The sequence below is a fragment of the Cebidichthys violaceus genome, unplaced genomic scaffold (genome assembly GCF_023349555.1).
Source record: "Cebidichthys violaceus isolate CVI_PGR_0920_01 unplaced genomic scaffold, fCebVio1.0.p SCAF_10, whole genome shotgun sequence".
NCBI classification, from domain to species: Eukaryota; Metazoa; Chordata; class Actinopteri; order Perciformes; family Stichaeidae; genus Cebidichthys; species Cebidichthys violaceus.
The window spans coordinates 14,780,804-14,802,411 of record NW_027176263.1 but is presented as its reverse complement, the minus strand read 5'-3'; the positions used below and the strand labels follow the sequence as shown (position 1 = coordinate 14,802,411).

At 42.1% G+C, this 21,608-nt stretch overlaps 1 protein-coding gene across 5 annotated transcripts; it reads left to right on the top strand.

Annotated features, from left to right (window-relative positions):
• Positions 1-1,694: 1,694 nt before the first annotated feature.
• Positions 1,695-21,350, top strand: LOC137884857 (protein NLRC3-like). Of its 5 annotated transcripts, XM_068726940.1 has the most exons (13): positions 1,695-1,769; positions 3,031-3,112; positions 3,186-3,320; positions 3,840-3,920; positions 5,319-5,432; positions 5,930-6,008; positions 6,164-6,380; positions 6,544-8,347; positions 8,445-8,618; positions 8,986-9,159; positions 17,601-17,718; positions 20,246-20,292; positions 20,425-20,515. In XM_068726940.1, the coding sequence occupies exons 2-13, from the start codon at positions 3,045-3,047 to the stop codon at positions 20,432-20,434; spliced, it is 3,021 nt and encodes a 1,006-aa protein (XP_068583041.1). In that variant the 5' UTR covers positions 1,695-1,769; positions 3,031-3,044; the 3' UTR covers positions 20,435-20,515. The 5 variants fall into 5 exon arrangements, with proteins under 5 accessions (XP_068583041.1, XP_068583014.1, XP_068583023.1 ...); XM_068726913.1 differs by lacking the exon at positions 17,601-17,718 and having other exon boundaries at positions 20,425-21,350; XM_068726922.1 differs by lacking the exons at positions 20,246-20,292; positions 20,425-20,515 and adding an exon at positions 18,006-19,451.
• The last annotated feature ends 258 nt before the right edge of the window (positions 21,351-21,608 follow it).

Genomic DNA, 21,608 nt, shown 5'->3' with positions numbered 1-21,608 from the left:
ACAAAGAGACTCAAACTGGCCTGGGAGCGCCTCGAGATCCCCCAGTCAGAGCTGGCTGATGTGGCCCGGGAAAGGGAAGTTTGGGGTCCCCTGCTGGCGCTGTTGCCCCCGCGACCCGATCCCAGATAAGCGGACGAAGATGAATGAATGAGATGAAAAGAGACTCAAAACAACTACAAAGAGGCTCAAAACGACTACAAAGAGGCTCAAAACAACTACAAAGAGATAAAACAACACAAAGAGACTCAACAACTATACAGTGTGAGTCTTGCTCCTAGGAAGGAGAGCTGGTGAGGTGTTTTAGGGGCTGATTGTCTCATAATCCACCATATTGTAAAAAGAAGCTCCTCCTATATTATGTGTAAAGTTAGTTTTGTTCACTCTGACTGATTTCACAGCTGATGGACAATATGTAGTGACAAATGAAGAATGTGTGAATCTAATGGGGCCAAGTTTGTTGAAATCTTCTGAATGATTTTGTGAGGAAAGACCTCTGCTGCCCTCTAGTGACCAAAGCTGAGAAGATTGTTGTGAGTTGTGATTGTTGTGAGTCTAGATTGTGTGAAACCTTTCTAACTGACACGTTACCAACGCAGCATGTTTGAGCTGATGACTGGTTTTATAAAGCAGAGTGTCTGTCTCCTTAGAAACACTTTGATGTCACGTTCATTAGTACTACTATTACTACTACTATTTACTGCAGTATCTCCATGTTGTACTACCTGGTACTTATACTCCAGTACATCCCAGAGGTACATGTTGTACTTTTTACTGCACTACGTGTATCTGACAGCTGCATATGACAGCAGTAATACATATGATGCATTACTGCTGATTCAACCAGCAAACCGTATAAGAAGTTAGCGTTAGCTCCATCTGCAGCAGCTACAGGTCCAGCAGAAACCAGTTCAAGTAGACTTCAGAGGACCAGTGAAGAAGAACAGAGCAACACGTCACAAGGTCTTCAGTGCGCGTGTCGCTCCTTCTCTCCTCGTGAAGGAACCAAAGTCACGTGTGAGTTCAGTCTCGCGAGAAGAAGTAACAGAAATACTTGATGTTTTTCATTCGTCAGCTGAACACAAATGGATTTAAAGTGAAGTTTAGTGGGTACAGTATGACGTCAAAGCTACCGCACATCACTCCAAGGAGTACTTCCGGTCAGGATTTCAAAGTAAAGGATCGCGTGAGTTATTTGGGAGGAACAGAAGAATAATTTAAGATCCTGTTATTTATTATTATTAAGACTACAGTCAGATATAATATGAAGTATTTTACTGTGTACTCTTTGAATAATTTGATATCAAAGTTCAGCTCCATCTGCAGCAGCTACAGCATTAACATGATATATATATATATATATATATATATATATATATATATACATATATATATATATACATACATATATATATATATATATATATACATACATATATATATATATATACATATATATATATATACATACATATATATATATATATACATATATATATATATACATACATATATATATATATATATATACATATATATATTTATATATATACATATATACATATATATATATATATATATATATATATATATATATATATATATATATCATATTACTACAGGATTGATAAGGTGGATATTGTTTGATATGAAAAGCAACATGTGAACTGTTTCCGGTGTCCTCGTGACGGCCCCTCCCTTCCTGTTTCTCTTTAGTTTCTCTTCTGGAGCTCGTGGTGTCGCAGCTTCTTCGTCTTCTTCTTCTTCTTCAGGTTAGTGAGCGACTCTTTCCACTGAGGGACTCTTTGAGGACTCTTTGTTCTGCAGCGAACACAATGTTTTATGAATCTGAATATTATTTGAGTTTTGTGTATTTCCTCATTTGAACGTATTGAAACATGTAGTGTGTATTTTATGCTCCGTTTTATAAATGAGACCCATGCACAGTAATTTAAGAGCCTATTATTTGAACTCTACTGGTAGTATTTAAACTACAATCAAGTATAATAAGAAGTACTTTTACTGTGTACTTCTTGTGTGATCTAAAGTCAAAGTTCCTTCCAGAGAACAAGTTTCAGCCATTTTGTCTTAACTTTGATGAGAGATAAAAAACTTAGTAGTTCATAAAGTAGTTGATGAACTTTTTATTTTTGGATAAAGGAGCGGACGATGACGTGCATTTCATACCTGGGCCTTCACTGCTGTCCTGCAGCTGAATCACAGCTACGGTTATTTGTTTCGTGTAAAAATGAAGCTCAGCTATAAATACACGAGCTGCAGAGCGCAGATACACGAATACTGCGAGAGCGCGTCTGCTGTGACGGCAGGTGGGACTGCTGCGTGAGGCTGCTGCTCGAGTGACCGCCTGTGAGTTGCTCTGGAGCGGCGGAGGGGCTCACGGCAGCTCCCGCTGCTGGTTCACGACAGTGCAGAACGTGCTGACGTCACGTCAGAGTCAAACGCCAGACAAGTTTCACACAACACCAGAAGAAGTCGCTAGATGTGTCACCCTCGCCACGAGGGTTTGGAAAGTCGCCAGATTCAGCGAGAAAGTCGCCAAATTGGCAACACTGGCACCGGCTAAATATGTCCCCAGCGCAACATTTGGATAGTTCCTATCACATATAAAACCAAACAAAAATCTTCATAAAAACAAGTTGTACAAATAATAATATATAAACAAGCATATTAAAGACGTCTCTTGGAAACAGAAGAACATTTCAAACGTTGAAGAGCTTTTCAAAGTCAGTCCAATAGAAGTGAACAGTGACGTCATCCCAAAGAAAGGCCAATAAAAAGCCACATGAAGTGTCTTCCTCTAGTCTTCAAACAAGACTAAAGACTAGAGAGCATTGAGAACGTCACTTCTTAGAGATGACTCTGCAGCTCAAAGTGACAACAACATGGAAACTGTCCCATGAGTGTGTTCAGTGTTGAGGTGAATGAGCCCTGTGTGTTTGTCGTGATGAAGAGACATAATGTTGTTGTGTTTGTCGTGATGAAGAGACATAATGTTGTTGTGTTTGTGTGAAGGTGTGGAGTCTGCTATGAATCAGTGTGAGGACAGAGAAGAGGGAGTCCCTCCCTCTACAACCAGACACACCAAAGCTCAGAGGTGAGATGACCATCTCCAACTGTCCATGACTCAAAGTCCTTCATCCACTGACTCTGTTTCTACATGTGACCAGGACCCATCAGGGACCAGACGGACCTGGACCTGAACCTGCACCTGAACCTGAACCCAGCTGTGTGTCCATGAAGAGTGACCGGTCTATGAATCTTCCTATAGTCTTCAAAGATGGACGCCACTCTGTTGATCAAAGGTGAGGATTTCAAACTGATGATGAAGATGATGAAGATGTGTTTCTATCGGACTCTCTGTTGTCAGTTCTCCAGGTTTTAAACCTTTACTGACTCAGATGAAGTTCTCTGAGCATCAACACTCTTCTTCATTGAAACACATTCACACTGGGAGCTGCCCAGTACAACCAGTCTGACACTGAGACGCTCCACTGGAGCAGCTGGAGGTTCTGGGTGCCTTGCTCCAGGGCACTTCAGCAGTGTCCAGTGATGGAGGGAGAGCTCCATGGAGGGCTTGGTGAGACCCGTTGGGACTAAAGCAAACTGACTGGTGAAGAAGACAGTGAGCTGAAAGACTGAGCTGTTGATTCTCAGTGGGATCAGCAGGACTAGTAAACCTTTATCACTACAGGGACTCATCTGATCCACATCCAGATATCACTTCATGGACCTTTACCTTGTGTTGGTCTCTGAGTGGACAGACACAATGTGAGCTGGTTCTTCAGCATTGAATGATGATGTAATGTCAGTGTTTCTTTCAGTTCACAGCAGCAGAGAGAAAAGTCTCGCTCTAAAGACGATGGGATTGACTTCAAAGATGGATGCCGTTCTTATGACGCAGAGTAAGTTAAAATCTCAGTTATTAAAACCTTATGAGACAATGAGCTAGCTGTTCTGATCCTCAGTTATGATACAGAACTGGTCGTGCATCAAGTACAGTGTTTTCATTGTAATCAATCACGACAAAACACAATGTCTTTAACTAGCTGCAGAGTTCAGTGACTAGCAGCAGAGGTCTGGTGTCAGAAAGCACTTTGATGAAGTCAGTAGTCAGTAGTTCAAAGAGTTGCCTGTTGGAAGGCCGTCCTTATATATCCTAGCCTTTGTTGAGACTCTTGCTGTGTTGAGCTGAGATAAAGACTCATTTATTAGAGGTTTCAAAGCACTGAATGTTTAAGACGCTGTGGGGAACTGCAAATCGTCCTGTGCTTTGTTTTTTGTTGTCTGCTAGTGCTTATGAAATATCTGGTTGTTTGAGATTGGTAATCAAAGGGTCATGTACTGAAGACATGGGTCCTTAATAGAGTTGACTGGTACCTAACTATGAAAACATTGTCTGTGTCTGGTACCCACGCTCCAAGTCAAACCGCTACAAGATGTGACTGTAGTAGTTTGAGTTAATCACTACGTTTACATCCAACAACAAATTCTGTCTTTTGCCCTTACTTTGAAAAAGATAATATTCCTAACAGGTTGTTTCATTGCTACTGAAAATGAATATTCCACTAATGTTCTCATTTACATGCAGCCGTGCATTGGATTGACGTAAAGCTCATCCTCATCACTGAGGCCAGTGAATCACACGTCGGCTGTGTTTGACGGGTCGATGCTCACACACGTAGTTTATCACATCACAATATGGAAAAGTGGAACGGCAGAAGACTCTTGTTTTTTTCAAAGTGTTCCACTGGTGGCAGACTTGTTGGACTCGTTGGGTATGCGTTTGTACTCCAGCTTTGCATACTGTTGGTTAGTTGGTTTGTGTTCCACGCACATAGCTGGTCATGAACAGGAAAGAGACTATGTGTTGCAAAGTGATGTAAAAACCATATTGATGACCATATTCATAATGAGCTGTCTACATGTCCAAAGAATGCTCATAAAACCCTGAATATCAACATATCCCACATGTCTTCACTGGAAAATGCTCCATACAGAATAAGGACTTATTTAGAATATCAAAACCGATGATGATGTTTACATTAACCACGTCAAATTTGAAATATTGTCATATTCTGAATAATAGTGGACTATGAGTGTGCATGTAAACAGTCATTGTGTCTCATTGTGATGCCTCTTTGTTTGAATAAGCAAACAAGTCACCATAAAAAAAATCAGTGTCTTCTTCATCATTGAAGACACATTTTATTGTCAGTAAAATAACTTTTACCGTCTAATAAAACCAGTTAAAGCAGAGACATGAAGTTTGTATGTTCAGTAAATGTCAGTGTTTCTATCAGTTCACAGCAGCACAGAGAAAAGTCTCCTGAACCCAGCTGTGTGTCCATGAAGAGTGATTGGTCTAATGGTCGTCTGATGGACTTCAAAGATGGACGCCGTTCTTATGACCCAGAGTAAGTTCTTAAAACAGATGAAACAGATGACTAGCTGATACACAGATATAAATTTGGTCTTCTATCATTTATAGTCTTTGATCTGTCATTATGATCATGACACAATATCTTGAACTACTTGTTGTAGGTTTTACATCAGACAGGAAGTAGCATTCTGGATATAATCCTAACTCTAGTTGCAGAGGTCTGGAGACTAGAAAGACTCGGAGGAGGAAGTCTCCCCAATGGTGCTGTGGCCAAAACCAAATACAGACCCTTTGTTTCAGTGATGTGACAGATCAACAGTATGAAGTCTTGGTACATCTGACTAACAACACAATGGTAGAATAGAAACTACACCAAATATGAACAAGTATACCATCAGATGTGTTTCTAGTTGTTTCTAGTTGTAGTGGTATCAAGAGGTGGAAGGTATAGAAGGTATCTTTAACTGCTTGTTGTATTTGTGTTAATGGTACAAACACAATGTGAGCTGATTCTTCATGATTCCTCCACAGAGAGGACCAGGAGAGCTCAGAGGTCCCCAGAGGTCAGTCTGCCCAGCAGCATCAAACACACCTGGACTCCATATTCATGGTCTGTACATGTACAACTACTGTTACATCTATTCTGTTCACAATCATCTCCGTGCTGCACTTTGTAGACCAGTGGATCGTCAGTCTGTCCAACATGGATCTGGTGTTTGGTTCCATGGTCTTAGTTTGTGTCAGTCATAGAATATTCTGTTCCAGTTGCTGGAGGAGAACATCGTCACTTTTGTGAAGAACGAGCTGAAGAAGATCCAGAAGGGACTGAGTTCAGATTACCCAGAATGCTTAGAGAGTCAGGTGGTGGACGGTGAGGATGAAGAGCAGAGGAGGAGCAGCAGCAGAGAGGCATTTGTGAAGATCACACTGCACTTCCTGAGGAGAATGAAGCAGGAGGAGCTGGCTGACTGTCTGCAGAGCAGTAAGAGGATTTCTCTAAAGATGTAACATGCTGGATAAATGTGACGTTTACTGAAGTCTCAAGAGATGGACCAACATATATTCATAGACTCATTCTTTGAGGACATGACATGTTGAAATCTATTCTTTGACTCATTGATCTTCTTTGTTGTGTGTTCATTCAGGACTTCTTGCTCCAGTTTGTCAGCGTGAACTCAAATCTAACCTGAAGAAGAAGTTCCAGTGTGTGTTTGAGGGGATCGCTAAAGCAGGAAACCCAACCCTTCTGAATCAGATCTACACAGAGCTCTACATCACAGAGGGAGGGACTGCAGAGATCAATCATGAACATGAGGTCAGACACATTGAAACAGCATCCAGGAAACCACACAGTCCAGAAACAACCATCAGACAAGAAGACCTCTTTAAAGCCTCACCTGGAAGAGAGGAACCAATCAGAACAGTGATGACAAAGGGAGTGGCTGGCATTGGGAAAACAGTCTTAACACAGAAGTTCACTCTGGACTGGGCTGAAGAGAAAGACCACCAGGACATACAGTTCACATTTCCATTCACTTTCAGAGAGCTGAATGTGCTGAAAGAGAAGAAGTACAGCTTGGTGGAACTTGTTCATCACTTCTTCAGTGAAACCAAAGAAGCAGGAATCTGCAGGTTTGAAGAGTTCCTGGTTCTGTTCATCTTTGACGGTCTGGATGAGTGTCGACTTCCTCTGGACTTCCACAACACTGAGATCCTGACTGATGTTACAGAGTCCACCTCAGTGGATGTGCTGCTGACAAACCTCTTCAGGGGGAAACTGCTTCCCTCCGCTCGCCTCTGGATAACCACACGACCTGCAGCAGCCAATCAGATCCCTCCTGAGTGTGTTGGCATGATGACAGAGGTCAGAGGGTTCACTGACCCACAGAAGGAGGAGTACTTCAGGAAGAGATTCAGAGATGAGGAGCAGGCCAGCAGGATCATCTCCCACATCAAGACTTCACAAAGCCTCCACATCATGTGCCACATCCCAGTCTTCTGCTGGATCACTGCTACAGTTCTGGAGGATGTGTTGAAGACCAGAGAGGGAGGACAGCTGCCCAAGACACTGACTGAGATGTACATCCACTTCCTGGTGGTTCAATCCAAACTGAAGAAGGTCAAGTATGATGGAGGAGCTGAGACAGATCCACACTGGAGTCCAGAGAGCAGGAAGATGACTGAGTCTCTGGGAAAACTGGCTTTTGATCAGCTGCAGAAAGGCAACTTGATCTTCTATGAATCCGACCTGACAGAGTGTGGCATCGATATCAGAGCAGCCTCAGTGTACTCTGGAGTGTTCACACAGATCTTTAGAGAGGAGAGAGGACTGTACCAGGTCAAGGTCTTCTGCTTTGTCCATCTGAGTGTTCAGGAGTTTCTGGCTGCTCTTCATGTCCATCTGACCTTCTTCAACTCTGGTGTCAATCTGCTGTCAGAAGAACAAACAACCTCCCGGTTGTCTAAAGTCTTGAGAGATAAACCTGAACCAAAACGTCTCTGCCAGAGTGCTGTGGACAAGGCCTTACAGAGTCCAAATGGACACCTGGACTTGTTCCTCCGCTTCCTCCTGGGTCTTTCACTGCAGACCAATCAGACTCTCCTACGAGGTCTGCTGACACAGACAGGAATTAGCTCACAGACCAATCAGAGAACAGTCCAGTACATCAAGGAGAAGATCAGTGAGAATTTGTCTCCAGAGAAAAGCATCAATCTGTTCCACTGTCTGAATGAAGTGAATGATTGTTCTCTAGTGGAGGAGATCCAACAGTCCCTGAGTTCAGGACATCTCTCCACAGATAAACTGTCTCCTGCTCAGTGGTCAGCTCTGGTCTTCATCTTACTGTCATCAGAAAAAGACCTGGATGTGTTTGACCTGAAGAAATACTCTGCTTCAGAGGCGGCACTTCTGAGGCTGCTGCCAGTGGTCAAAGCCTCCAACAAAGCTCTGTAAGTACAGAGAGAGTTAGATTCATATATCATAACTTAAATATGCTGTTATCTTTTCTACTTATTGCACATTTTTTCTTCATCCTTGTCTCTTCAGACTGAGTGACTGTAACCTCTCAGAGAGAAGCTGTGAAGCTCTGTCCTCAGTTCTCAGCTCCCAGTCCTCTAGTCTGAGAGAGCTGGACCTGAGTAAAAACAACCTGCATGATTCAGGAGTGAAGCTGCTGTCTGTTGGACTGGAGAGTCCACACTGTGAACTGGAAACTCTGAGGTCAGGATTCAATTAATCTCCTTATTTATATTAATGGGTAAACTTAAACATAAAATTCTCTCTGCTTTCATGATTTCAATTAAGTATTTAATTTCAATATATTTCTATAAACGTATCTAAAACGTATTTTTTCTCACTCTGCTTTTATAACTTGAAATTTCAGAGAGAAATGAGAGAGTTATCAATAATGTTCAGAGTCAGATTGTTGATGGACATTAGTGGGTGTTTGGTTGTGACTAGAAAACAATCAGTAACAATGTTAATGTAACCCCACAGTAGTCGACAGTATCTCAGTACTGCAGTAACCTTCCAGCCCTCACAGTTCCCTCAGATTATGTGACTTCTGTGTTGTTTTGTGTGTTTGGAGTCTGTCAAGCTGTCTGATCACAGAGGAAGGCTGTGCTTCTCTGGCCTCAGCTCTGAGCTCCAACCCCTCCCATCTGAGAGAGCTGGACCTGAGCTACAATCATCCAGGAGACTCAGGAGTGAAGCTGCTGTCTGCTGGACTGGAGGATCCACACTGGAGACTGGAAACTCTCAGGTATGAAGAGGCCTGCTGCAGCCACAGACAATCAGTCTGATAGAGGGGGTAGAGCTGGAAACTTGTTCTCTGTCACACTGTCAGCCTGGTTAATATGACCCTAACCCACCAAGCTGACCTCAAACTACCAGAGACTCATCAAAATGTTTGTGTCCCACATCAGACCATCAATACAGACAGATGTAGTCAGGAAACAGTAGCCAGGATGAGCCCAAACAGGGAGGGAAGGTAATGAAAGTGTTATTTTTCTGGAGCGTTGTCTTGTTTCAATATTAGAAAGTAGGACAGTGGTGTATCCTGACACGTTGACGGCATCATGGTGGGTTGACATGCGTCAACGTCGTCACGCTGCAGGTTTGTGGACTCATATCAAACAATAGATTGATGTTTTGATGCTTGTCATCTGCCACCAGTGTGTGTTGCCCTTTAGTCCAGACATTATTGTGAAAAGACAAACAGACAAAGAAACAATCAGTTAAACCATCTTGATAAATCCTCACAATAGGATTTTTTTTTTTCTTTTAAAGGAGTTCAGCTTTACCTGGTTCTGGTTTGTTTTGCACTGAGAGACAGTTCCCTGGCTGATAAGAGTCGACTTGTTGAAACTACAGGTGACAGTCGGCCACAGACGCTCAGTGAAGAACCAACAGCTGATTGTGGACATGGTGTGTGAGATACCAAAGAGGATTATTTAGGACTGGACCAAAGTTCTAGGGGGACACAGGCAGTGCTCTGTGGCTGCAGACGGACTTGAACTGTAATATCTTCACCCCCAGATTACAGATAATAAAAACCAGTGTTGACTGTTGCTAGGAGACGGGATTTGAACAGCTTTGTACATCCAACCATCCCCCCCGACCTCCTCCATCAGAGGGTTTGTGGCGCTGTAGTGATTTCAGGATACTTTCTCCTTTACTTCTGAGAGACAACAGTCATTATTACACAAACACAAGAGGTCGCTTGTCAGGACCAAAACATCCAACAATCAATACTTCTATATTGACAACGGATCAGCTGACTCTGTGTGATGGTGAAGAGTCGTGTGGTGCTGAAGAACCCACAGAGAACCGTCTCCATCTCTGCAGCTCTACAGAGCTTTTGATCCTCTTTTAGTTCCTAGTTTTGGTTCTGCAGCACATTCCCTGTTTGGTTCAGTCTCAGTGTTTCCAGCAGCAGCTGTTTTCATCCAACAAGCTGTGATGAAGCCTCTGTTCACTACCTGCTCAGCAGCAAACAGCAGACAGACTCAGTCAGAGACTAGCTGGTGAACATAGTGGAGCATTCAGCAGCTAAAGAGACAGATGTTTCCCTCAGGAGGTGGTTGAGACCAAAAACAGAGCTAGAAGAGAGAGAACATTGGACTTCATTCATCAGGTGACACAAACACAAAGACTCCTGATGAGTCATCATGTTGATGTGTAACTGCTGGATGTGGAAGCAGCTGGTTCATATCATGTTAGACACAACTACTGTCTTTTAATCCTTTTATTTTCAGTTTATATAGTTTACACACCACACGTTACCCCCAAAAAGAACAGCACATAACATAACATACCAGCTAGCTATACAAACAATCAGACTCGGACACAAAACAATTATAATACTGAGACACAAGAAATGAAAACAAACATAAATCATCACCCTCCATATTGACCCTGCAATAACAATTCAATATTAATGAACATTGTGAGAGGCTAACTATACAGACAGTCAGACTCAGCAACAAAAGATGTAAAAGATTAGATAAAGATAAAGAGGTTTTTATTGTCATTGTAGTGATACAACGAAATTTCGTTTGGTAGCTCTCAGCAGCAAACAGTAGCAATAACAACAATATACAACATACAAGATTATATACAAAAGGAAATACAAAATATAAAAGGAATAAGAACATTAGTAATACAATTTAAGTAATACAATCTGTGCAAACAGTGCAGTGTAAACATGTAAAAGAAAAAAAGGTATTATTTAAAGATTTTTTTTTATCTGACAAAACAGCACAGTTGTAGATTATCATCTTCCATATTATACCTGTCACAACAATTAAATAATATTAAATATTGTGGACTTTTCCCTTCACTGGGTCACTTGGATCCCAAGGTTGCAAAACCTATAAATATGGTTTCGGCATAGTCCTCTCCAATAAAATCCACAACAGAACCCATGTATGTGAGCCTCTCTAATGGGAGTAGTTGTAGAACATTATAAAGCCAACTTGAAACAGATGGTTTTGGGTCGTCTAGCCAATGCTGTAAGATTGATAACCGTGCACAGTACCATAGAAGACTAAAACTTCTCTTATACCCGTTTAATACAGGTGAGGCAGCGTCTAGGCCTAGAATGCATTGTAGAGGGTTGAGCTCAATAGGACTCTGTATTATGGAGGATACTTGGTTGCCAATTTCGACCCAAAATGTACGAATTTCCGGACAGAACCACATTAAATGCACATAGGTGCCTGTAAGAGCCATAAGAGACTTAGTAAGATGTGTTAAGTGATTTAAAAATATGTAAAAATAATTTTGAAATGCTCCTTTAGTCGCGCTACTGACTACGTCACAGCCAACATCCCTCAGTTGAGGTTAATCAGTCTGCGGAGCAAGACAGTTTTTTGACCGTTGTGCCAACGTTGTGCTAATGTTGTTGCCAAACACAGACTGTAACAGTAGTAGTAATGTGGATCATCGGACGGAGGGAAGATTGTGTTCTCAAGCCAAGAAGAGGGAAGAGAGAGATGAGGCTAGGCCAACTTTGAATACTGCTGTAGGAAGACAAGCAACACATGTTCCAAGCATAGCGGTGCAGTCCGCACAAGACACACAACGCGTCCAATCTCATGATAACAGTCACTGTCAGTCTGGAAACAATGAAAATGGGCTGTATCAAGTCATGCAGAGACAAAATGTGATCACTGAAATACTTGTGAAGCAGCAGACTATGTCTTACCTTCCTTACAGGGACATTCCAGTGTTTAAAGGTGACCCTCTCACTTACAAATCTTTCATTAGGGCCTTTGAACATGCTGTGGATAGCAAAACTGACAGTTATCAGGACAAGCTTTACTACTTGGAGCAGTATACCAGTGGGGAACCACAAGAGCTTGTTCGCAGTTGTGAGCATATGTCATCAGAAAGAGGCTACTCAGAGGCCAGAAAGTTACTCCAAAAGCATTATGGAGATGAGCTGAAGATAGCCAACGCTTACATGGATAAGGCTTTGAAATGGCCTCAGATCAAACCAGAGGATGGTAAAGCATTAAGCGCCTACCCTCTTTTCCTGATTGGCTGTAGGAACACTATGGACGATATAGAATTTATGGAAGAAATGGATAATCCTACTAACATGCGAGTTGTCATTTCAAAGCTTCCTTAAAAATGAGAGAAAGGTGGAGAACAACCGCATTTGAGATCCATGAGAGAGGAAGAGGACGAGCAAGGTTTTCTAACCTAGTTGACTTTATTGACCGGCAGGCAAAGGTAGCACTAGATCCTCTTTTCGGAGATGTTGTTTACACCTTAGTAAAAAATATATTTTTTTTTTTCTGCAAAAAGAGAATGAAGTGTCAGACCTGTTCTCAGTGGCATCCAGACATACTCCATGTCATTAAAGATGATAATGCTGCACCAGAAAGAGTTGAAGAGAGCAATACTGAGAACAACGCTATCTCAAGTGCCTATGTGTCACTGGGTCAAGAGTCATGTGGAAGCACTGGGGCTGGAGAAGGAGAAAGTGTTCTAGCTGTGGTATCAGTAAAGCTGAAATCCAGAAAGAGTGAAAGGTATGTAGAAACATATGCCTTCATAGATCCTGGGAGTACTGCAACCTTTTGCACTGAAGAGCTACAGAAAACACTAAACCTTAAAGGAAAGCGCACCCAGTTTCTTCTCGACACAATGGGTCAAGACAATTGTAATAGTCACAAATTGATGAAGAGTTGTGTTCTTTCAGACCTAGAAGTTTGTGGAATTGAAGAAAACACATACATTGAACTGCCAATGGTGTTTACACACAGCCACATCCCTGTAAAGAAAGAAAACATCCCACAACAGGAAGATATTGCGCAATGGCTTTACCTGAAAGACGTGCATCTCCCGCGCATTGAAGCAGAGGTTGGTCTGCTCATAGGTGCCAACATCCCAAAAGCCATTGAGCCATGGCGGGTTATAAATAGTGAAGGTGATGGGCCATATGCTGTCAAAACAGCCCTGGGGTGGTTGATCAATGGACCTCTCAGAAAGGGAGAGGACCATAAGACAGCCAGCGGTAAACTGCAGAGCTACACCGCTAATCGCATCTCAGTGGTGGAAATAGAAGAATTGCTAGTGAAGCATTACAATACAGATTTCCCAGAAAAAAGCTGTGAAGAGAAGGAAGAAATGTCTCAAGAGGATCGCCAATTCATGCACCTAGTTACAAGGTCAGCAAAGGTGGTTGATGGACATTACTGCATGAGTTTGCCACTAAGAAATGAAAACATCAGAGTGCCAAATAATCGTTGCATTGCTCAGCAGCGAGTTGATACTCTCAAGAGAAAATTCAAAAGAAACCCAGGCTTCCATGAAGATTACAAGACCTTCATGAGAAGCATAATTGAAAAAGGTTACGCTGAGAAAATACCCACTGAGCAGCTCAGTCGCAGTGACGGCAGAGTGTGGTACATTCCTTTCCACGGGGTGTACCACCCTAAGAAAAAGAAGATAAGAGTAGTCTTTGACTGCACTGCTACATATCAGGGAATGTCACTGAATGAGCAGTTACTCCAAGGACCCGACCTCACCAACACGCTAATTGGTGTCTTGTTAAGATTCAGAGAGCATCCAGTGGCAACAAAGGATCTGGCAATCAGCCTAGTACAATACCTCCAAGACGTGTGCTCAAGAGGAGGTTTCCATCTGACCAAGTGGGTGAGCAACAGCAAGACAGTCTTGTTGTCTATCCCTGACAAAGAAAGAGTTCCTGGAGTCAAAGACCTGGACTTAGGTCACAACACACTTCCCATGGAACGTGCGCTTGGGGTTCAGTGGTGCACAGAGACCGACAACTTCAGGTTCCAAATAAATGTGCAAGACAAGCCTGTTACTAGAAGTGGGATCCTGTCCACTGTTAGTTCTATTTACGACCCTCTTGGGTTTTTGGCGCCACTCATGTTGCCAGCGAAGATCATCTTGCGAGACCTGTGCAAAAGGAAGCATGGCTGGGATGAAGAAATAGAAAATGGACAGACAGAGGTGGCGGACATTACAGAGGAACCTTGTGCCAGGATATATCATTTTGATAATGGATGAAACTGCTCCTCGCAACTACTGGATCATTGGTTATGTAGTAAAGACATTACCAGACTCCAGTGGAACAGTCAGACGAGTTGGTGTGAAAACCAAAACCAACATACTGGACAGACCTGTAAACAAACTCTGCCTGCTGAAGCAAGCAGGGTAAACAAGTAGACCCAAAAACGTGAATGAAAGACTCTGTATACAGTTTATTTACCCTTTGCATATGATGTGAACATGATTATGGATGCATGTTGAATGTTTATGGCTCATTTTGTAGTTAATATTTGGTAATTGTTTTGCAGCCAGCATAAGCAATTAGGGGCTGGAAATGTAAGAGCCATAAGAGACTTGGTAAGATGTGTTATGATTTGTGTAAAAATAATTTTGAAATGCTCCTTTAGTCACGCTACTGACTACGTCACAGCCAACAGCCCTCAGTTGAGGTTAATCAGTCTGCGGAGCAAGGCAGTTTTTTGACCGTTGTGCCAACGTTGTGCTAATGTTGTTGCCAAACACAGACTGTAACAGTAGTGGTAATGTGGATCATCGGACGGAGGGAAGATTGCCGCTACAGTGCCTACATGCTGCTTACACCTTACACATGTTCCGGAGTAGTCGTTGTCATATTTGCTCCTACAATATAGGGTAGTTTGTAATTTATGTATTATCTTAAACTGAGCTTCCTGGGATTTGTAATTACTACATATTCTTTTGCTATTTAACATGATTGCTTTCCATTGGTGGTCAGTGATTGCAGTTTTAAGGTCTTGTTCCCATGATTGCTTGCTACTATGAGTACTTATATTACTTAAGAAGAACAGTTTATGGTAAATGTAGCTTATTGTTTTCCTCTTCAGCTGACAGACCTGGTGAATGATTGTCTCTATCTGCTCTGGTCCATGACCTTCCTTATATTGGGCTATAGACTTTAAGAAATTGCGAATTTGCAAAAATCTGAAAAAGTGCATCTTGGGTAGCCCGTACTCTTCCTGAAGTTGGTTGAAGGATTTCATGGTACCACCTTTCTAGAGATCATTTATCACCTTAATTCCATATGTGTTCCACTCTTTAAAGCCAGGGTCAACACAAGAAGGAATACAATTGTTAATCAGAGCATAAAAAGAGTTTCTTCTGTTGATGGAAAAAAACATGGGATGTCATTCGGTATCATTTGCAAGGGATACAAAATTCTTGGGAGTATATTCATTTTAATAATGGCTATCCGTCCCAGCCAAGATATTTGAAGTGGCAGCCATCTAAGTAAATCCAGTTTAACCTGTTTAAGGATAGGAGACAGATTCATCTTCACCAGCTCTTCCAGTTGGTAGGAGATATGGATTCCCAGATATTTAAAGCCATTGTGAGACAAATTAAATGGAGATATTATACCGTTATCTGGGCCTCTACTTCCTCCAGGTGGTAGGGCAGTAGATTTACCCACATTGATCTTATAGCCAGTGTGGTGGCGTGTTCTTTGTTCTTCTTCTATACTGTGCCACGTTACGGGACACCGTTTATTGACTCACACGAATAACAGTCCAAATGATAACTCTGCAGATGTTGATTCCATTGCCGTCATTTGATCGATTTATTTTCACTTTCAACAAACTTAACAAACACATAACAATTGATGCCCAATTCTACACAAAGGAAACAACCCGAGACTCAGTCCCACCCCTTCCTCTCCGAAAGAAAAAATAATTATTCAGAATATGAATTTAACATCCATTCATACTGTAGGTCAAAGGAATGTATTTAGATCACACAAATCTATTAGCGAATTTAGAAAATATTATTTGTAATCAAAACAGAAAATATGTCTCTCACAGCCAGAGAGACTACTACATTCATTGATTGTTTCTAGCACAGAGGGAATTGATTTTTTTAGGGTTGCAGAGAAATAGCAGTATATCATCCGCATACAATGACATATTATGCTTCATTTCCCCACTGTTAATACCATTAATATGTGGGTGTGTTCCAATAGCAGCATAATGTGTTCAATGGCAGTGGAAAACAGAAGTGGGGACAGTGGACCATCCTGACGAGTGCCACGCCCGAGAGTGAAACCGGGGTGGAGTGAGACCGTTATCCATAACCATTGCTTGTGGAGAGGTGTACAGTCATTTTACCCAACTTATACATGTGTTACCCAGAGAGAAACTTTCCAAAACATTGAACATATATTTCCATTTGATCGAACGCTTTCTCTGCGTCTAAGGAGACCACCATAGAGTCTAGAGGTTTGTTTTTGGCGTATTGAATGACACCCAATAAATGCCTCACATCAGTGTAGGAATGACGACACAAATCCTGTTTGATCAGCCCGATGATGGTGTGTAGGATGGGGTCCAGTCTTTTAGCTAAAAGTCAGACGATATTTAGTTTTCCACACTTTGAAAACTAGTTGGTCTGTATGAGGAAGGTTCCTCTGGGTTTTTACCTGGCTTTGGTGTTAAGACTGTTGATTCAGGTAGTTTTTGATTCAGGAAGGAATATTCATACATTTGACTTAACAGTGGAATAAAACTGTCTTTGAATACTTTATATATTTCTGGGGGAAAGCCATCTTTCCCAGAGGGGAAGTCGTCTATAGCTTCCTCTATCTCTGTAAATGTAATTGACTTATTCAAAGCCTCTTGTTGTTGTTCATTCATTTGTGGTAGGTTTAAATGTTCTAAAAGCTTTTTATTTGAGAGTCACTTTAATGTATTTCTGATGTATGAAGCGATTTGTAATAATTAGTAAATATAGCGTTAATCTCCTCAGATTTAAAACGTTTTCCACTCGAGCTTTTCAGACATGAGACAGAGTTATGGCTGTTATGGTTACTAAAAAGTTTAGAGAGTAAATTTCCTGTTTGTTCTCATATTCATACAACCTTTGTTGTGTAGAAAATTATACTTTCTCAGTTTGTTGGGAGATTAAAGTATTAAGAGCAGCCCTTACAACACTCATTTGTTCATAGTTTTTTTTAGTTGATGTTTGTGCATCTGTTCACAATTTAGTAATTCTGCCTCTAGGTTTTTCTGTTCAGATATTATTTTCTTCTTCTTTCTGCTACTTCAGTCAGGAACACTCTTGTCATAGATTTTAAACATTTATTGCAACAAATGTAACTGCAGTTAAACTTGGCGATGATGGCTCCGCTCTTTGAATGCTCCCCAGATTAGCCAGCAGCTACCAAGCTAAGACGGGGAGCACCGAGCAACAACGGAACCCAACGGCAAGTCTGGAAGACGCCTGTGTGAAGCATCAGCCGGACTATGGAAATCTATGTGTAGCAGTAAGCATGCTGCATACCTCTGCAAACATTATGTTCAGAATCAAAGGAGCAAGCATGCATCCCAAAGAGGTCATACTACATACATCTTGCAGTGAAACCCAGCCAGCCACTTCCAATAGCAGCATTTTATGAACTTATTATTTTCATTTATTATTTTCATTTATTATCGTGCATTGGGGTACTAATGGTAGTCTCCAAGGTAGCGCTCATAGCTTTTTGAACTGCAATTATATTCAATTCAATTGATTTTTGTATAGCACAAAATCACAATCACATATTCTCCTCAGATGGCTTTACAATCTGTACACATACGACATCCTCTGTCCCAGGACCCTCACATCAGAACAGGAAGAACTCCCCCAAAAAACCCTTTAATGAGAGAAAGAGGAAGAGACCTTAGGGAGAGCAACAGAGGAGGATCCTCTCCCAGGATGGACAGAAGTGCAATAGATGTCATGTGTACAGAATGAACAACATCTGTGACTCTCAGTTCCTAAGCTGCTGAGGACCAGCGACCCAGAGCTTCCAGTGTAGATGCTGGGACCAGAGCGGCTCAGAGGCAGCTGCTCCGATGCGGAAGGGGTGCGAGGTGTATAGCTGAGGAGGATGTCCGCCTCGTTTGCAGAGGAGACGGAGTCGGTGGTAAAGCAAGACCTTGACATGGCTTTTCTTTGTTGGTCAGAAACGAGGGTTCGTCTTGCCTCGCACCGGGACGCCGTTGAAGGTACCGGGTTATGGAAGATAGAGGACAAGATGCAGTGTTAGTTAGTGAGATAACAACGTTCTAACCTTTACCTTCCCCGTCAGTTTTTAAATGTTTGAGGTAGATGGAGTACATGTGAGCATCTATGATGATGTCAGAGATAGTAAGATCATGCAAAGGGTCGATAGAGTCCGAGCTGGTTGTGAATTCACCACACAGAGGAACCCATGAAGCAGTGAAAAACACGGTCTCCAGTCATGAATCTATGCATGATCCACAACACCCCAGCCTGCATTGAGACACCAGTTTGTGCACTAAAGGTAATGAAAAGAGGAGACGCTTATTTTTGCTTCCTGGATGCTCTTCTTTAAGCCGTTGAACAGGAGGTGAATGAAGGAGGTCCCGAGCAGGCTACACACTGAGGGATCTGCACATTAAATGAACTGAATACCTGCAACACTTGCTTTGATGGGAGGTTGGATTTCCAGGATTCTGAACAGCACAATAAAAGCCCATTCTTTGCTAGCTGTCTGCAAACCATTGATCGCTGTAGATTCCCCCAAAACCAACAGAAGGAGCTACGAGAGCGACTGACGTTTCTGTATAGTTGTAGAACGAGATGCCGTTCCAACGATAATGCAGCAATATGAAACACTGAGATATGTTCATCTCACCATTTGATGCTGAGAAGGTTCCACTGTGACAGATGGAATGCATAACATAAAGGTATGAGCTATTAATGCTTGGAGCGCTGTCATCATGAGGGGCTGAGAGTATATTATCAGACCCTTCAATTATTATTTTATTTATATATCAGAGTACTTTCTAAAAGCTGTACCTATGCATTATGCAGAACATGAAGGAGGGAGGACTACCATGAGGCCCAGTCATGTGTCCTTCACAACACTTTGACCAGTACTTGTTCACTACTTCTGGTTCTTCAGAGCAGATAAAGGTTTTTACAGACGTGGACACTTTTGGAAGAAGACCTTGAACTAGACTAGAAATTAAATAATGAACTAAACAACGATTGGATGTTCTTCTAGTTGTTTATTAAGTTCTGAGCCGTTGACAGGTTTGTTTATTCATCTCTTGACACGAGACGAGTTGAACGCAGCAGAATTTAATTAAATTAACATCATCACCTGCGAGGATTTGATTCCTGAGCTGAGGAGAAATTGTAGCTGCAGGTGGAAAGAATGACTCGAGCTGCGGGGACTACATTACCCAGCGTTCTACGCGGCAGGACGTCAATAGAGAGCGCTCCGGCTTCCGTAGTAGCAGGCTGTGCTAGTGGCGTGGAGCCGTCACCGCGTTGGTCGGCCATACTTTGGGTTTAGATGTCAGAGACTTCACAGGCAATCGGCTACTTGTTCACTAGTCTAAAGGTAGTACATCCGTTGGTTAGAACTTTAGAGGGTTCTATTAACAAAGTGACTCAGCCCATGCAGTGAGACTCACTAGACTCCTTTCTAAGATGATGAGATGTCACATGTTGTGTTTACAGCTTGTTGTCACTGAACCACAAGTGGACAAAGAAATCAGCTGATGCAGGTTTAAACATGTGATTCAGTGACTGACTGGTGGAGGAGACTGAGTGTGAAATGATGATGATGCTCAATATAATCCTGATAATAATACATCATGAATAAGTGAACACGATGAGCCGTCGTCATGGGCCCATCACAAGAAGCTCCGGTGAAGTCAAAGAACATGAGCTGATGAATAATAAGTGCTCCATGTGAACATGAAGAACAAAGCTCTGTGATGAGAGGATGTAATGTCCATGTGTCCATGCTGCTCTCACCCCCCTCCTCCTTTCAGGTCAGAGCCTGCTGGAGTCCGATGGTTGGGACCAGGTCTGAGGAAGTGTGAGTGTGCTTTGAATTTGATTCATTAGAACAAAGCATCTTCAAACTGTGACATCACTCATTCACATCTCTGATGTCATCATCAAACAGATTAATAACTGCAGCTGTATTGTGTCTTGTTCTCTCCATCAGACTCCTGTGAACTCACACTCGACACAAACACAATGAGCAGAGACCTCAAACTGTCTGACAACAACAGGAAGGTGACATATGTGAACACGGTTCAGTCATATCCTGATCATCCAAACAGGTTTAACTTCTGGAATCAGCTGCTGTGTAGAACTGGTCTGACTGGTCGCTGTTACTATGAGGTCGAGTGGAGAGAAAGAGTTTATATATCAGTGAGTTACAGAGGAATCAGAAGGAGAGGAGACAGTGATGACTGTATGTTTGGAATGAATGATCAGTCCTGGTGTCTGTGGTGCTATGGTGGTCGTTACTCTGTCTGTCACAATAAGACAGTAACACCCATCACTTCCTCCTCCTCCTCCTCCTCCTCCTCCTCCTCTGGTAGAGTAGCAGTGTATGTGGACTGTCTTGCTGGCTCTCTGTCCTTCTACAGAGTCTCCTCTGACACACTGATCCACCTCCACACCTTCAACACCACATTCACTGAACCTCTTTATCCTGGGTTTGGGTTCTGCTCCTGGCCTGGTTCCTCAGTGTCTCTGTGTTCTCTGGGTAGCAGAGTCTCCTCCTCTAGAGGAACGTTCTCTCTGACCACATAGTTCTGTGTGTTTAGGATCACACACAGCTGATGTCAGTCAGCAGAATGTGGTAGGAGTTTCTCCTCAGGGTTCTGTTTGTAGTGTTCTCTGTCCAGTCTGGCTAGAAGTTGATGAAACAATCCTCTGAACAGAGTGATGGACTTCAACAAGCTTCCTCTCATTCTTGAAGGTCGTACATCTTATGTGTCCAAACAGAACATCATGTATTCCTTGTCCCCGGAGAGAGCAGCTCTCACTACATTACAAGCCTCTCTTCTCTCAACATGAACATAGATGTGTTCTTATCAAGACTATCTCTGAAGTGGAATAAACACGTCTCCTCATGTTCAACTCAAAGTGTCCGTGAGTCTGTTCTTCTTCTACCAACAATAAGAACACAAACTTCATGACACCTTTAATGTCTTCATGTTGTTCAAAGAGCTTTTTCATTTTCATCCAAACACATTTATTCAAGAGAACTTTAAGTGTTGAGAGGAGATAGAATGTTAAAATAGATACATGTGATATTTGACTTCATCACATCTAAATACGTCTTTAATCAAAGTCCTTTAAATGACCTTTACCAGAGCTTTCAACCGCATCTCATGA

Coding starts and splice junctions, on each gene's coding strand:
- LOC137884857 (XM_068726913.1), top strand. CDS start 3,045: ATGAATCAGTGTGAGGACAGAGAAGAGGGAGTCCCTCCCTCTACAACC. Junction 5,433..5,929: donor CGCCGTTCTTATGACCCAGA/GTAAGTTCTTAA, acceptor ATTCCTCCACAG/AGAGGACCAGGAGAGCTCAG. Junction 6,009..6,163: donor ACCTGGACTCCATATTCATG/GTCTGTACATGT, acceptor ATTCTGTTCCAG/TTGCTGGAGGAGAACATCGT.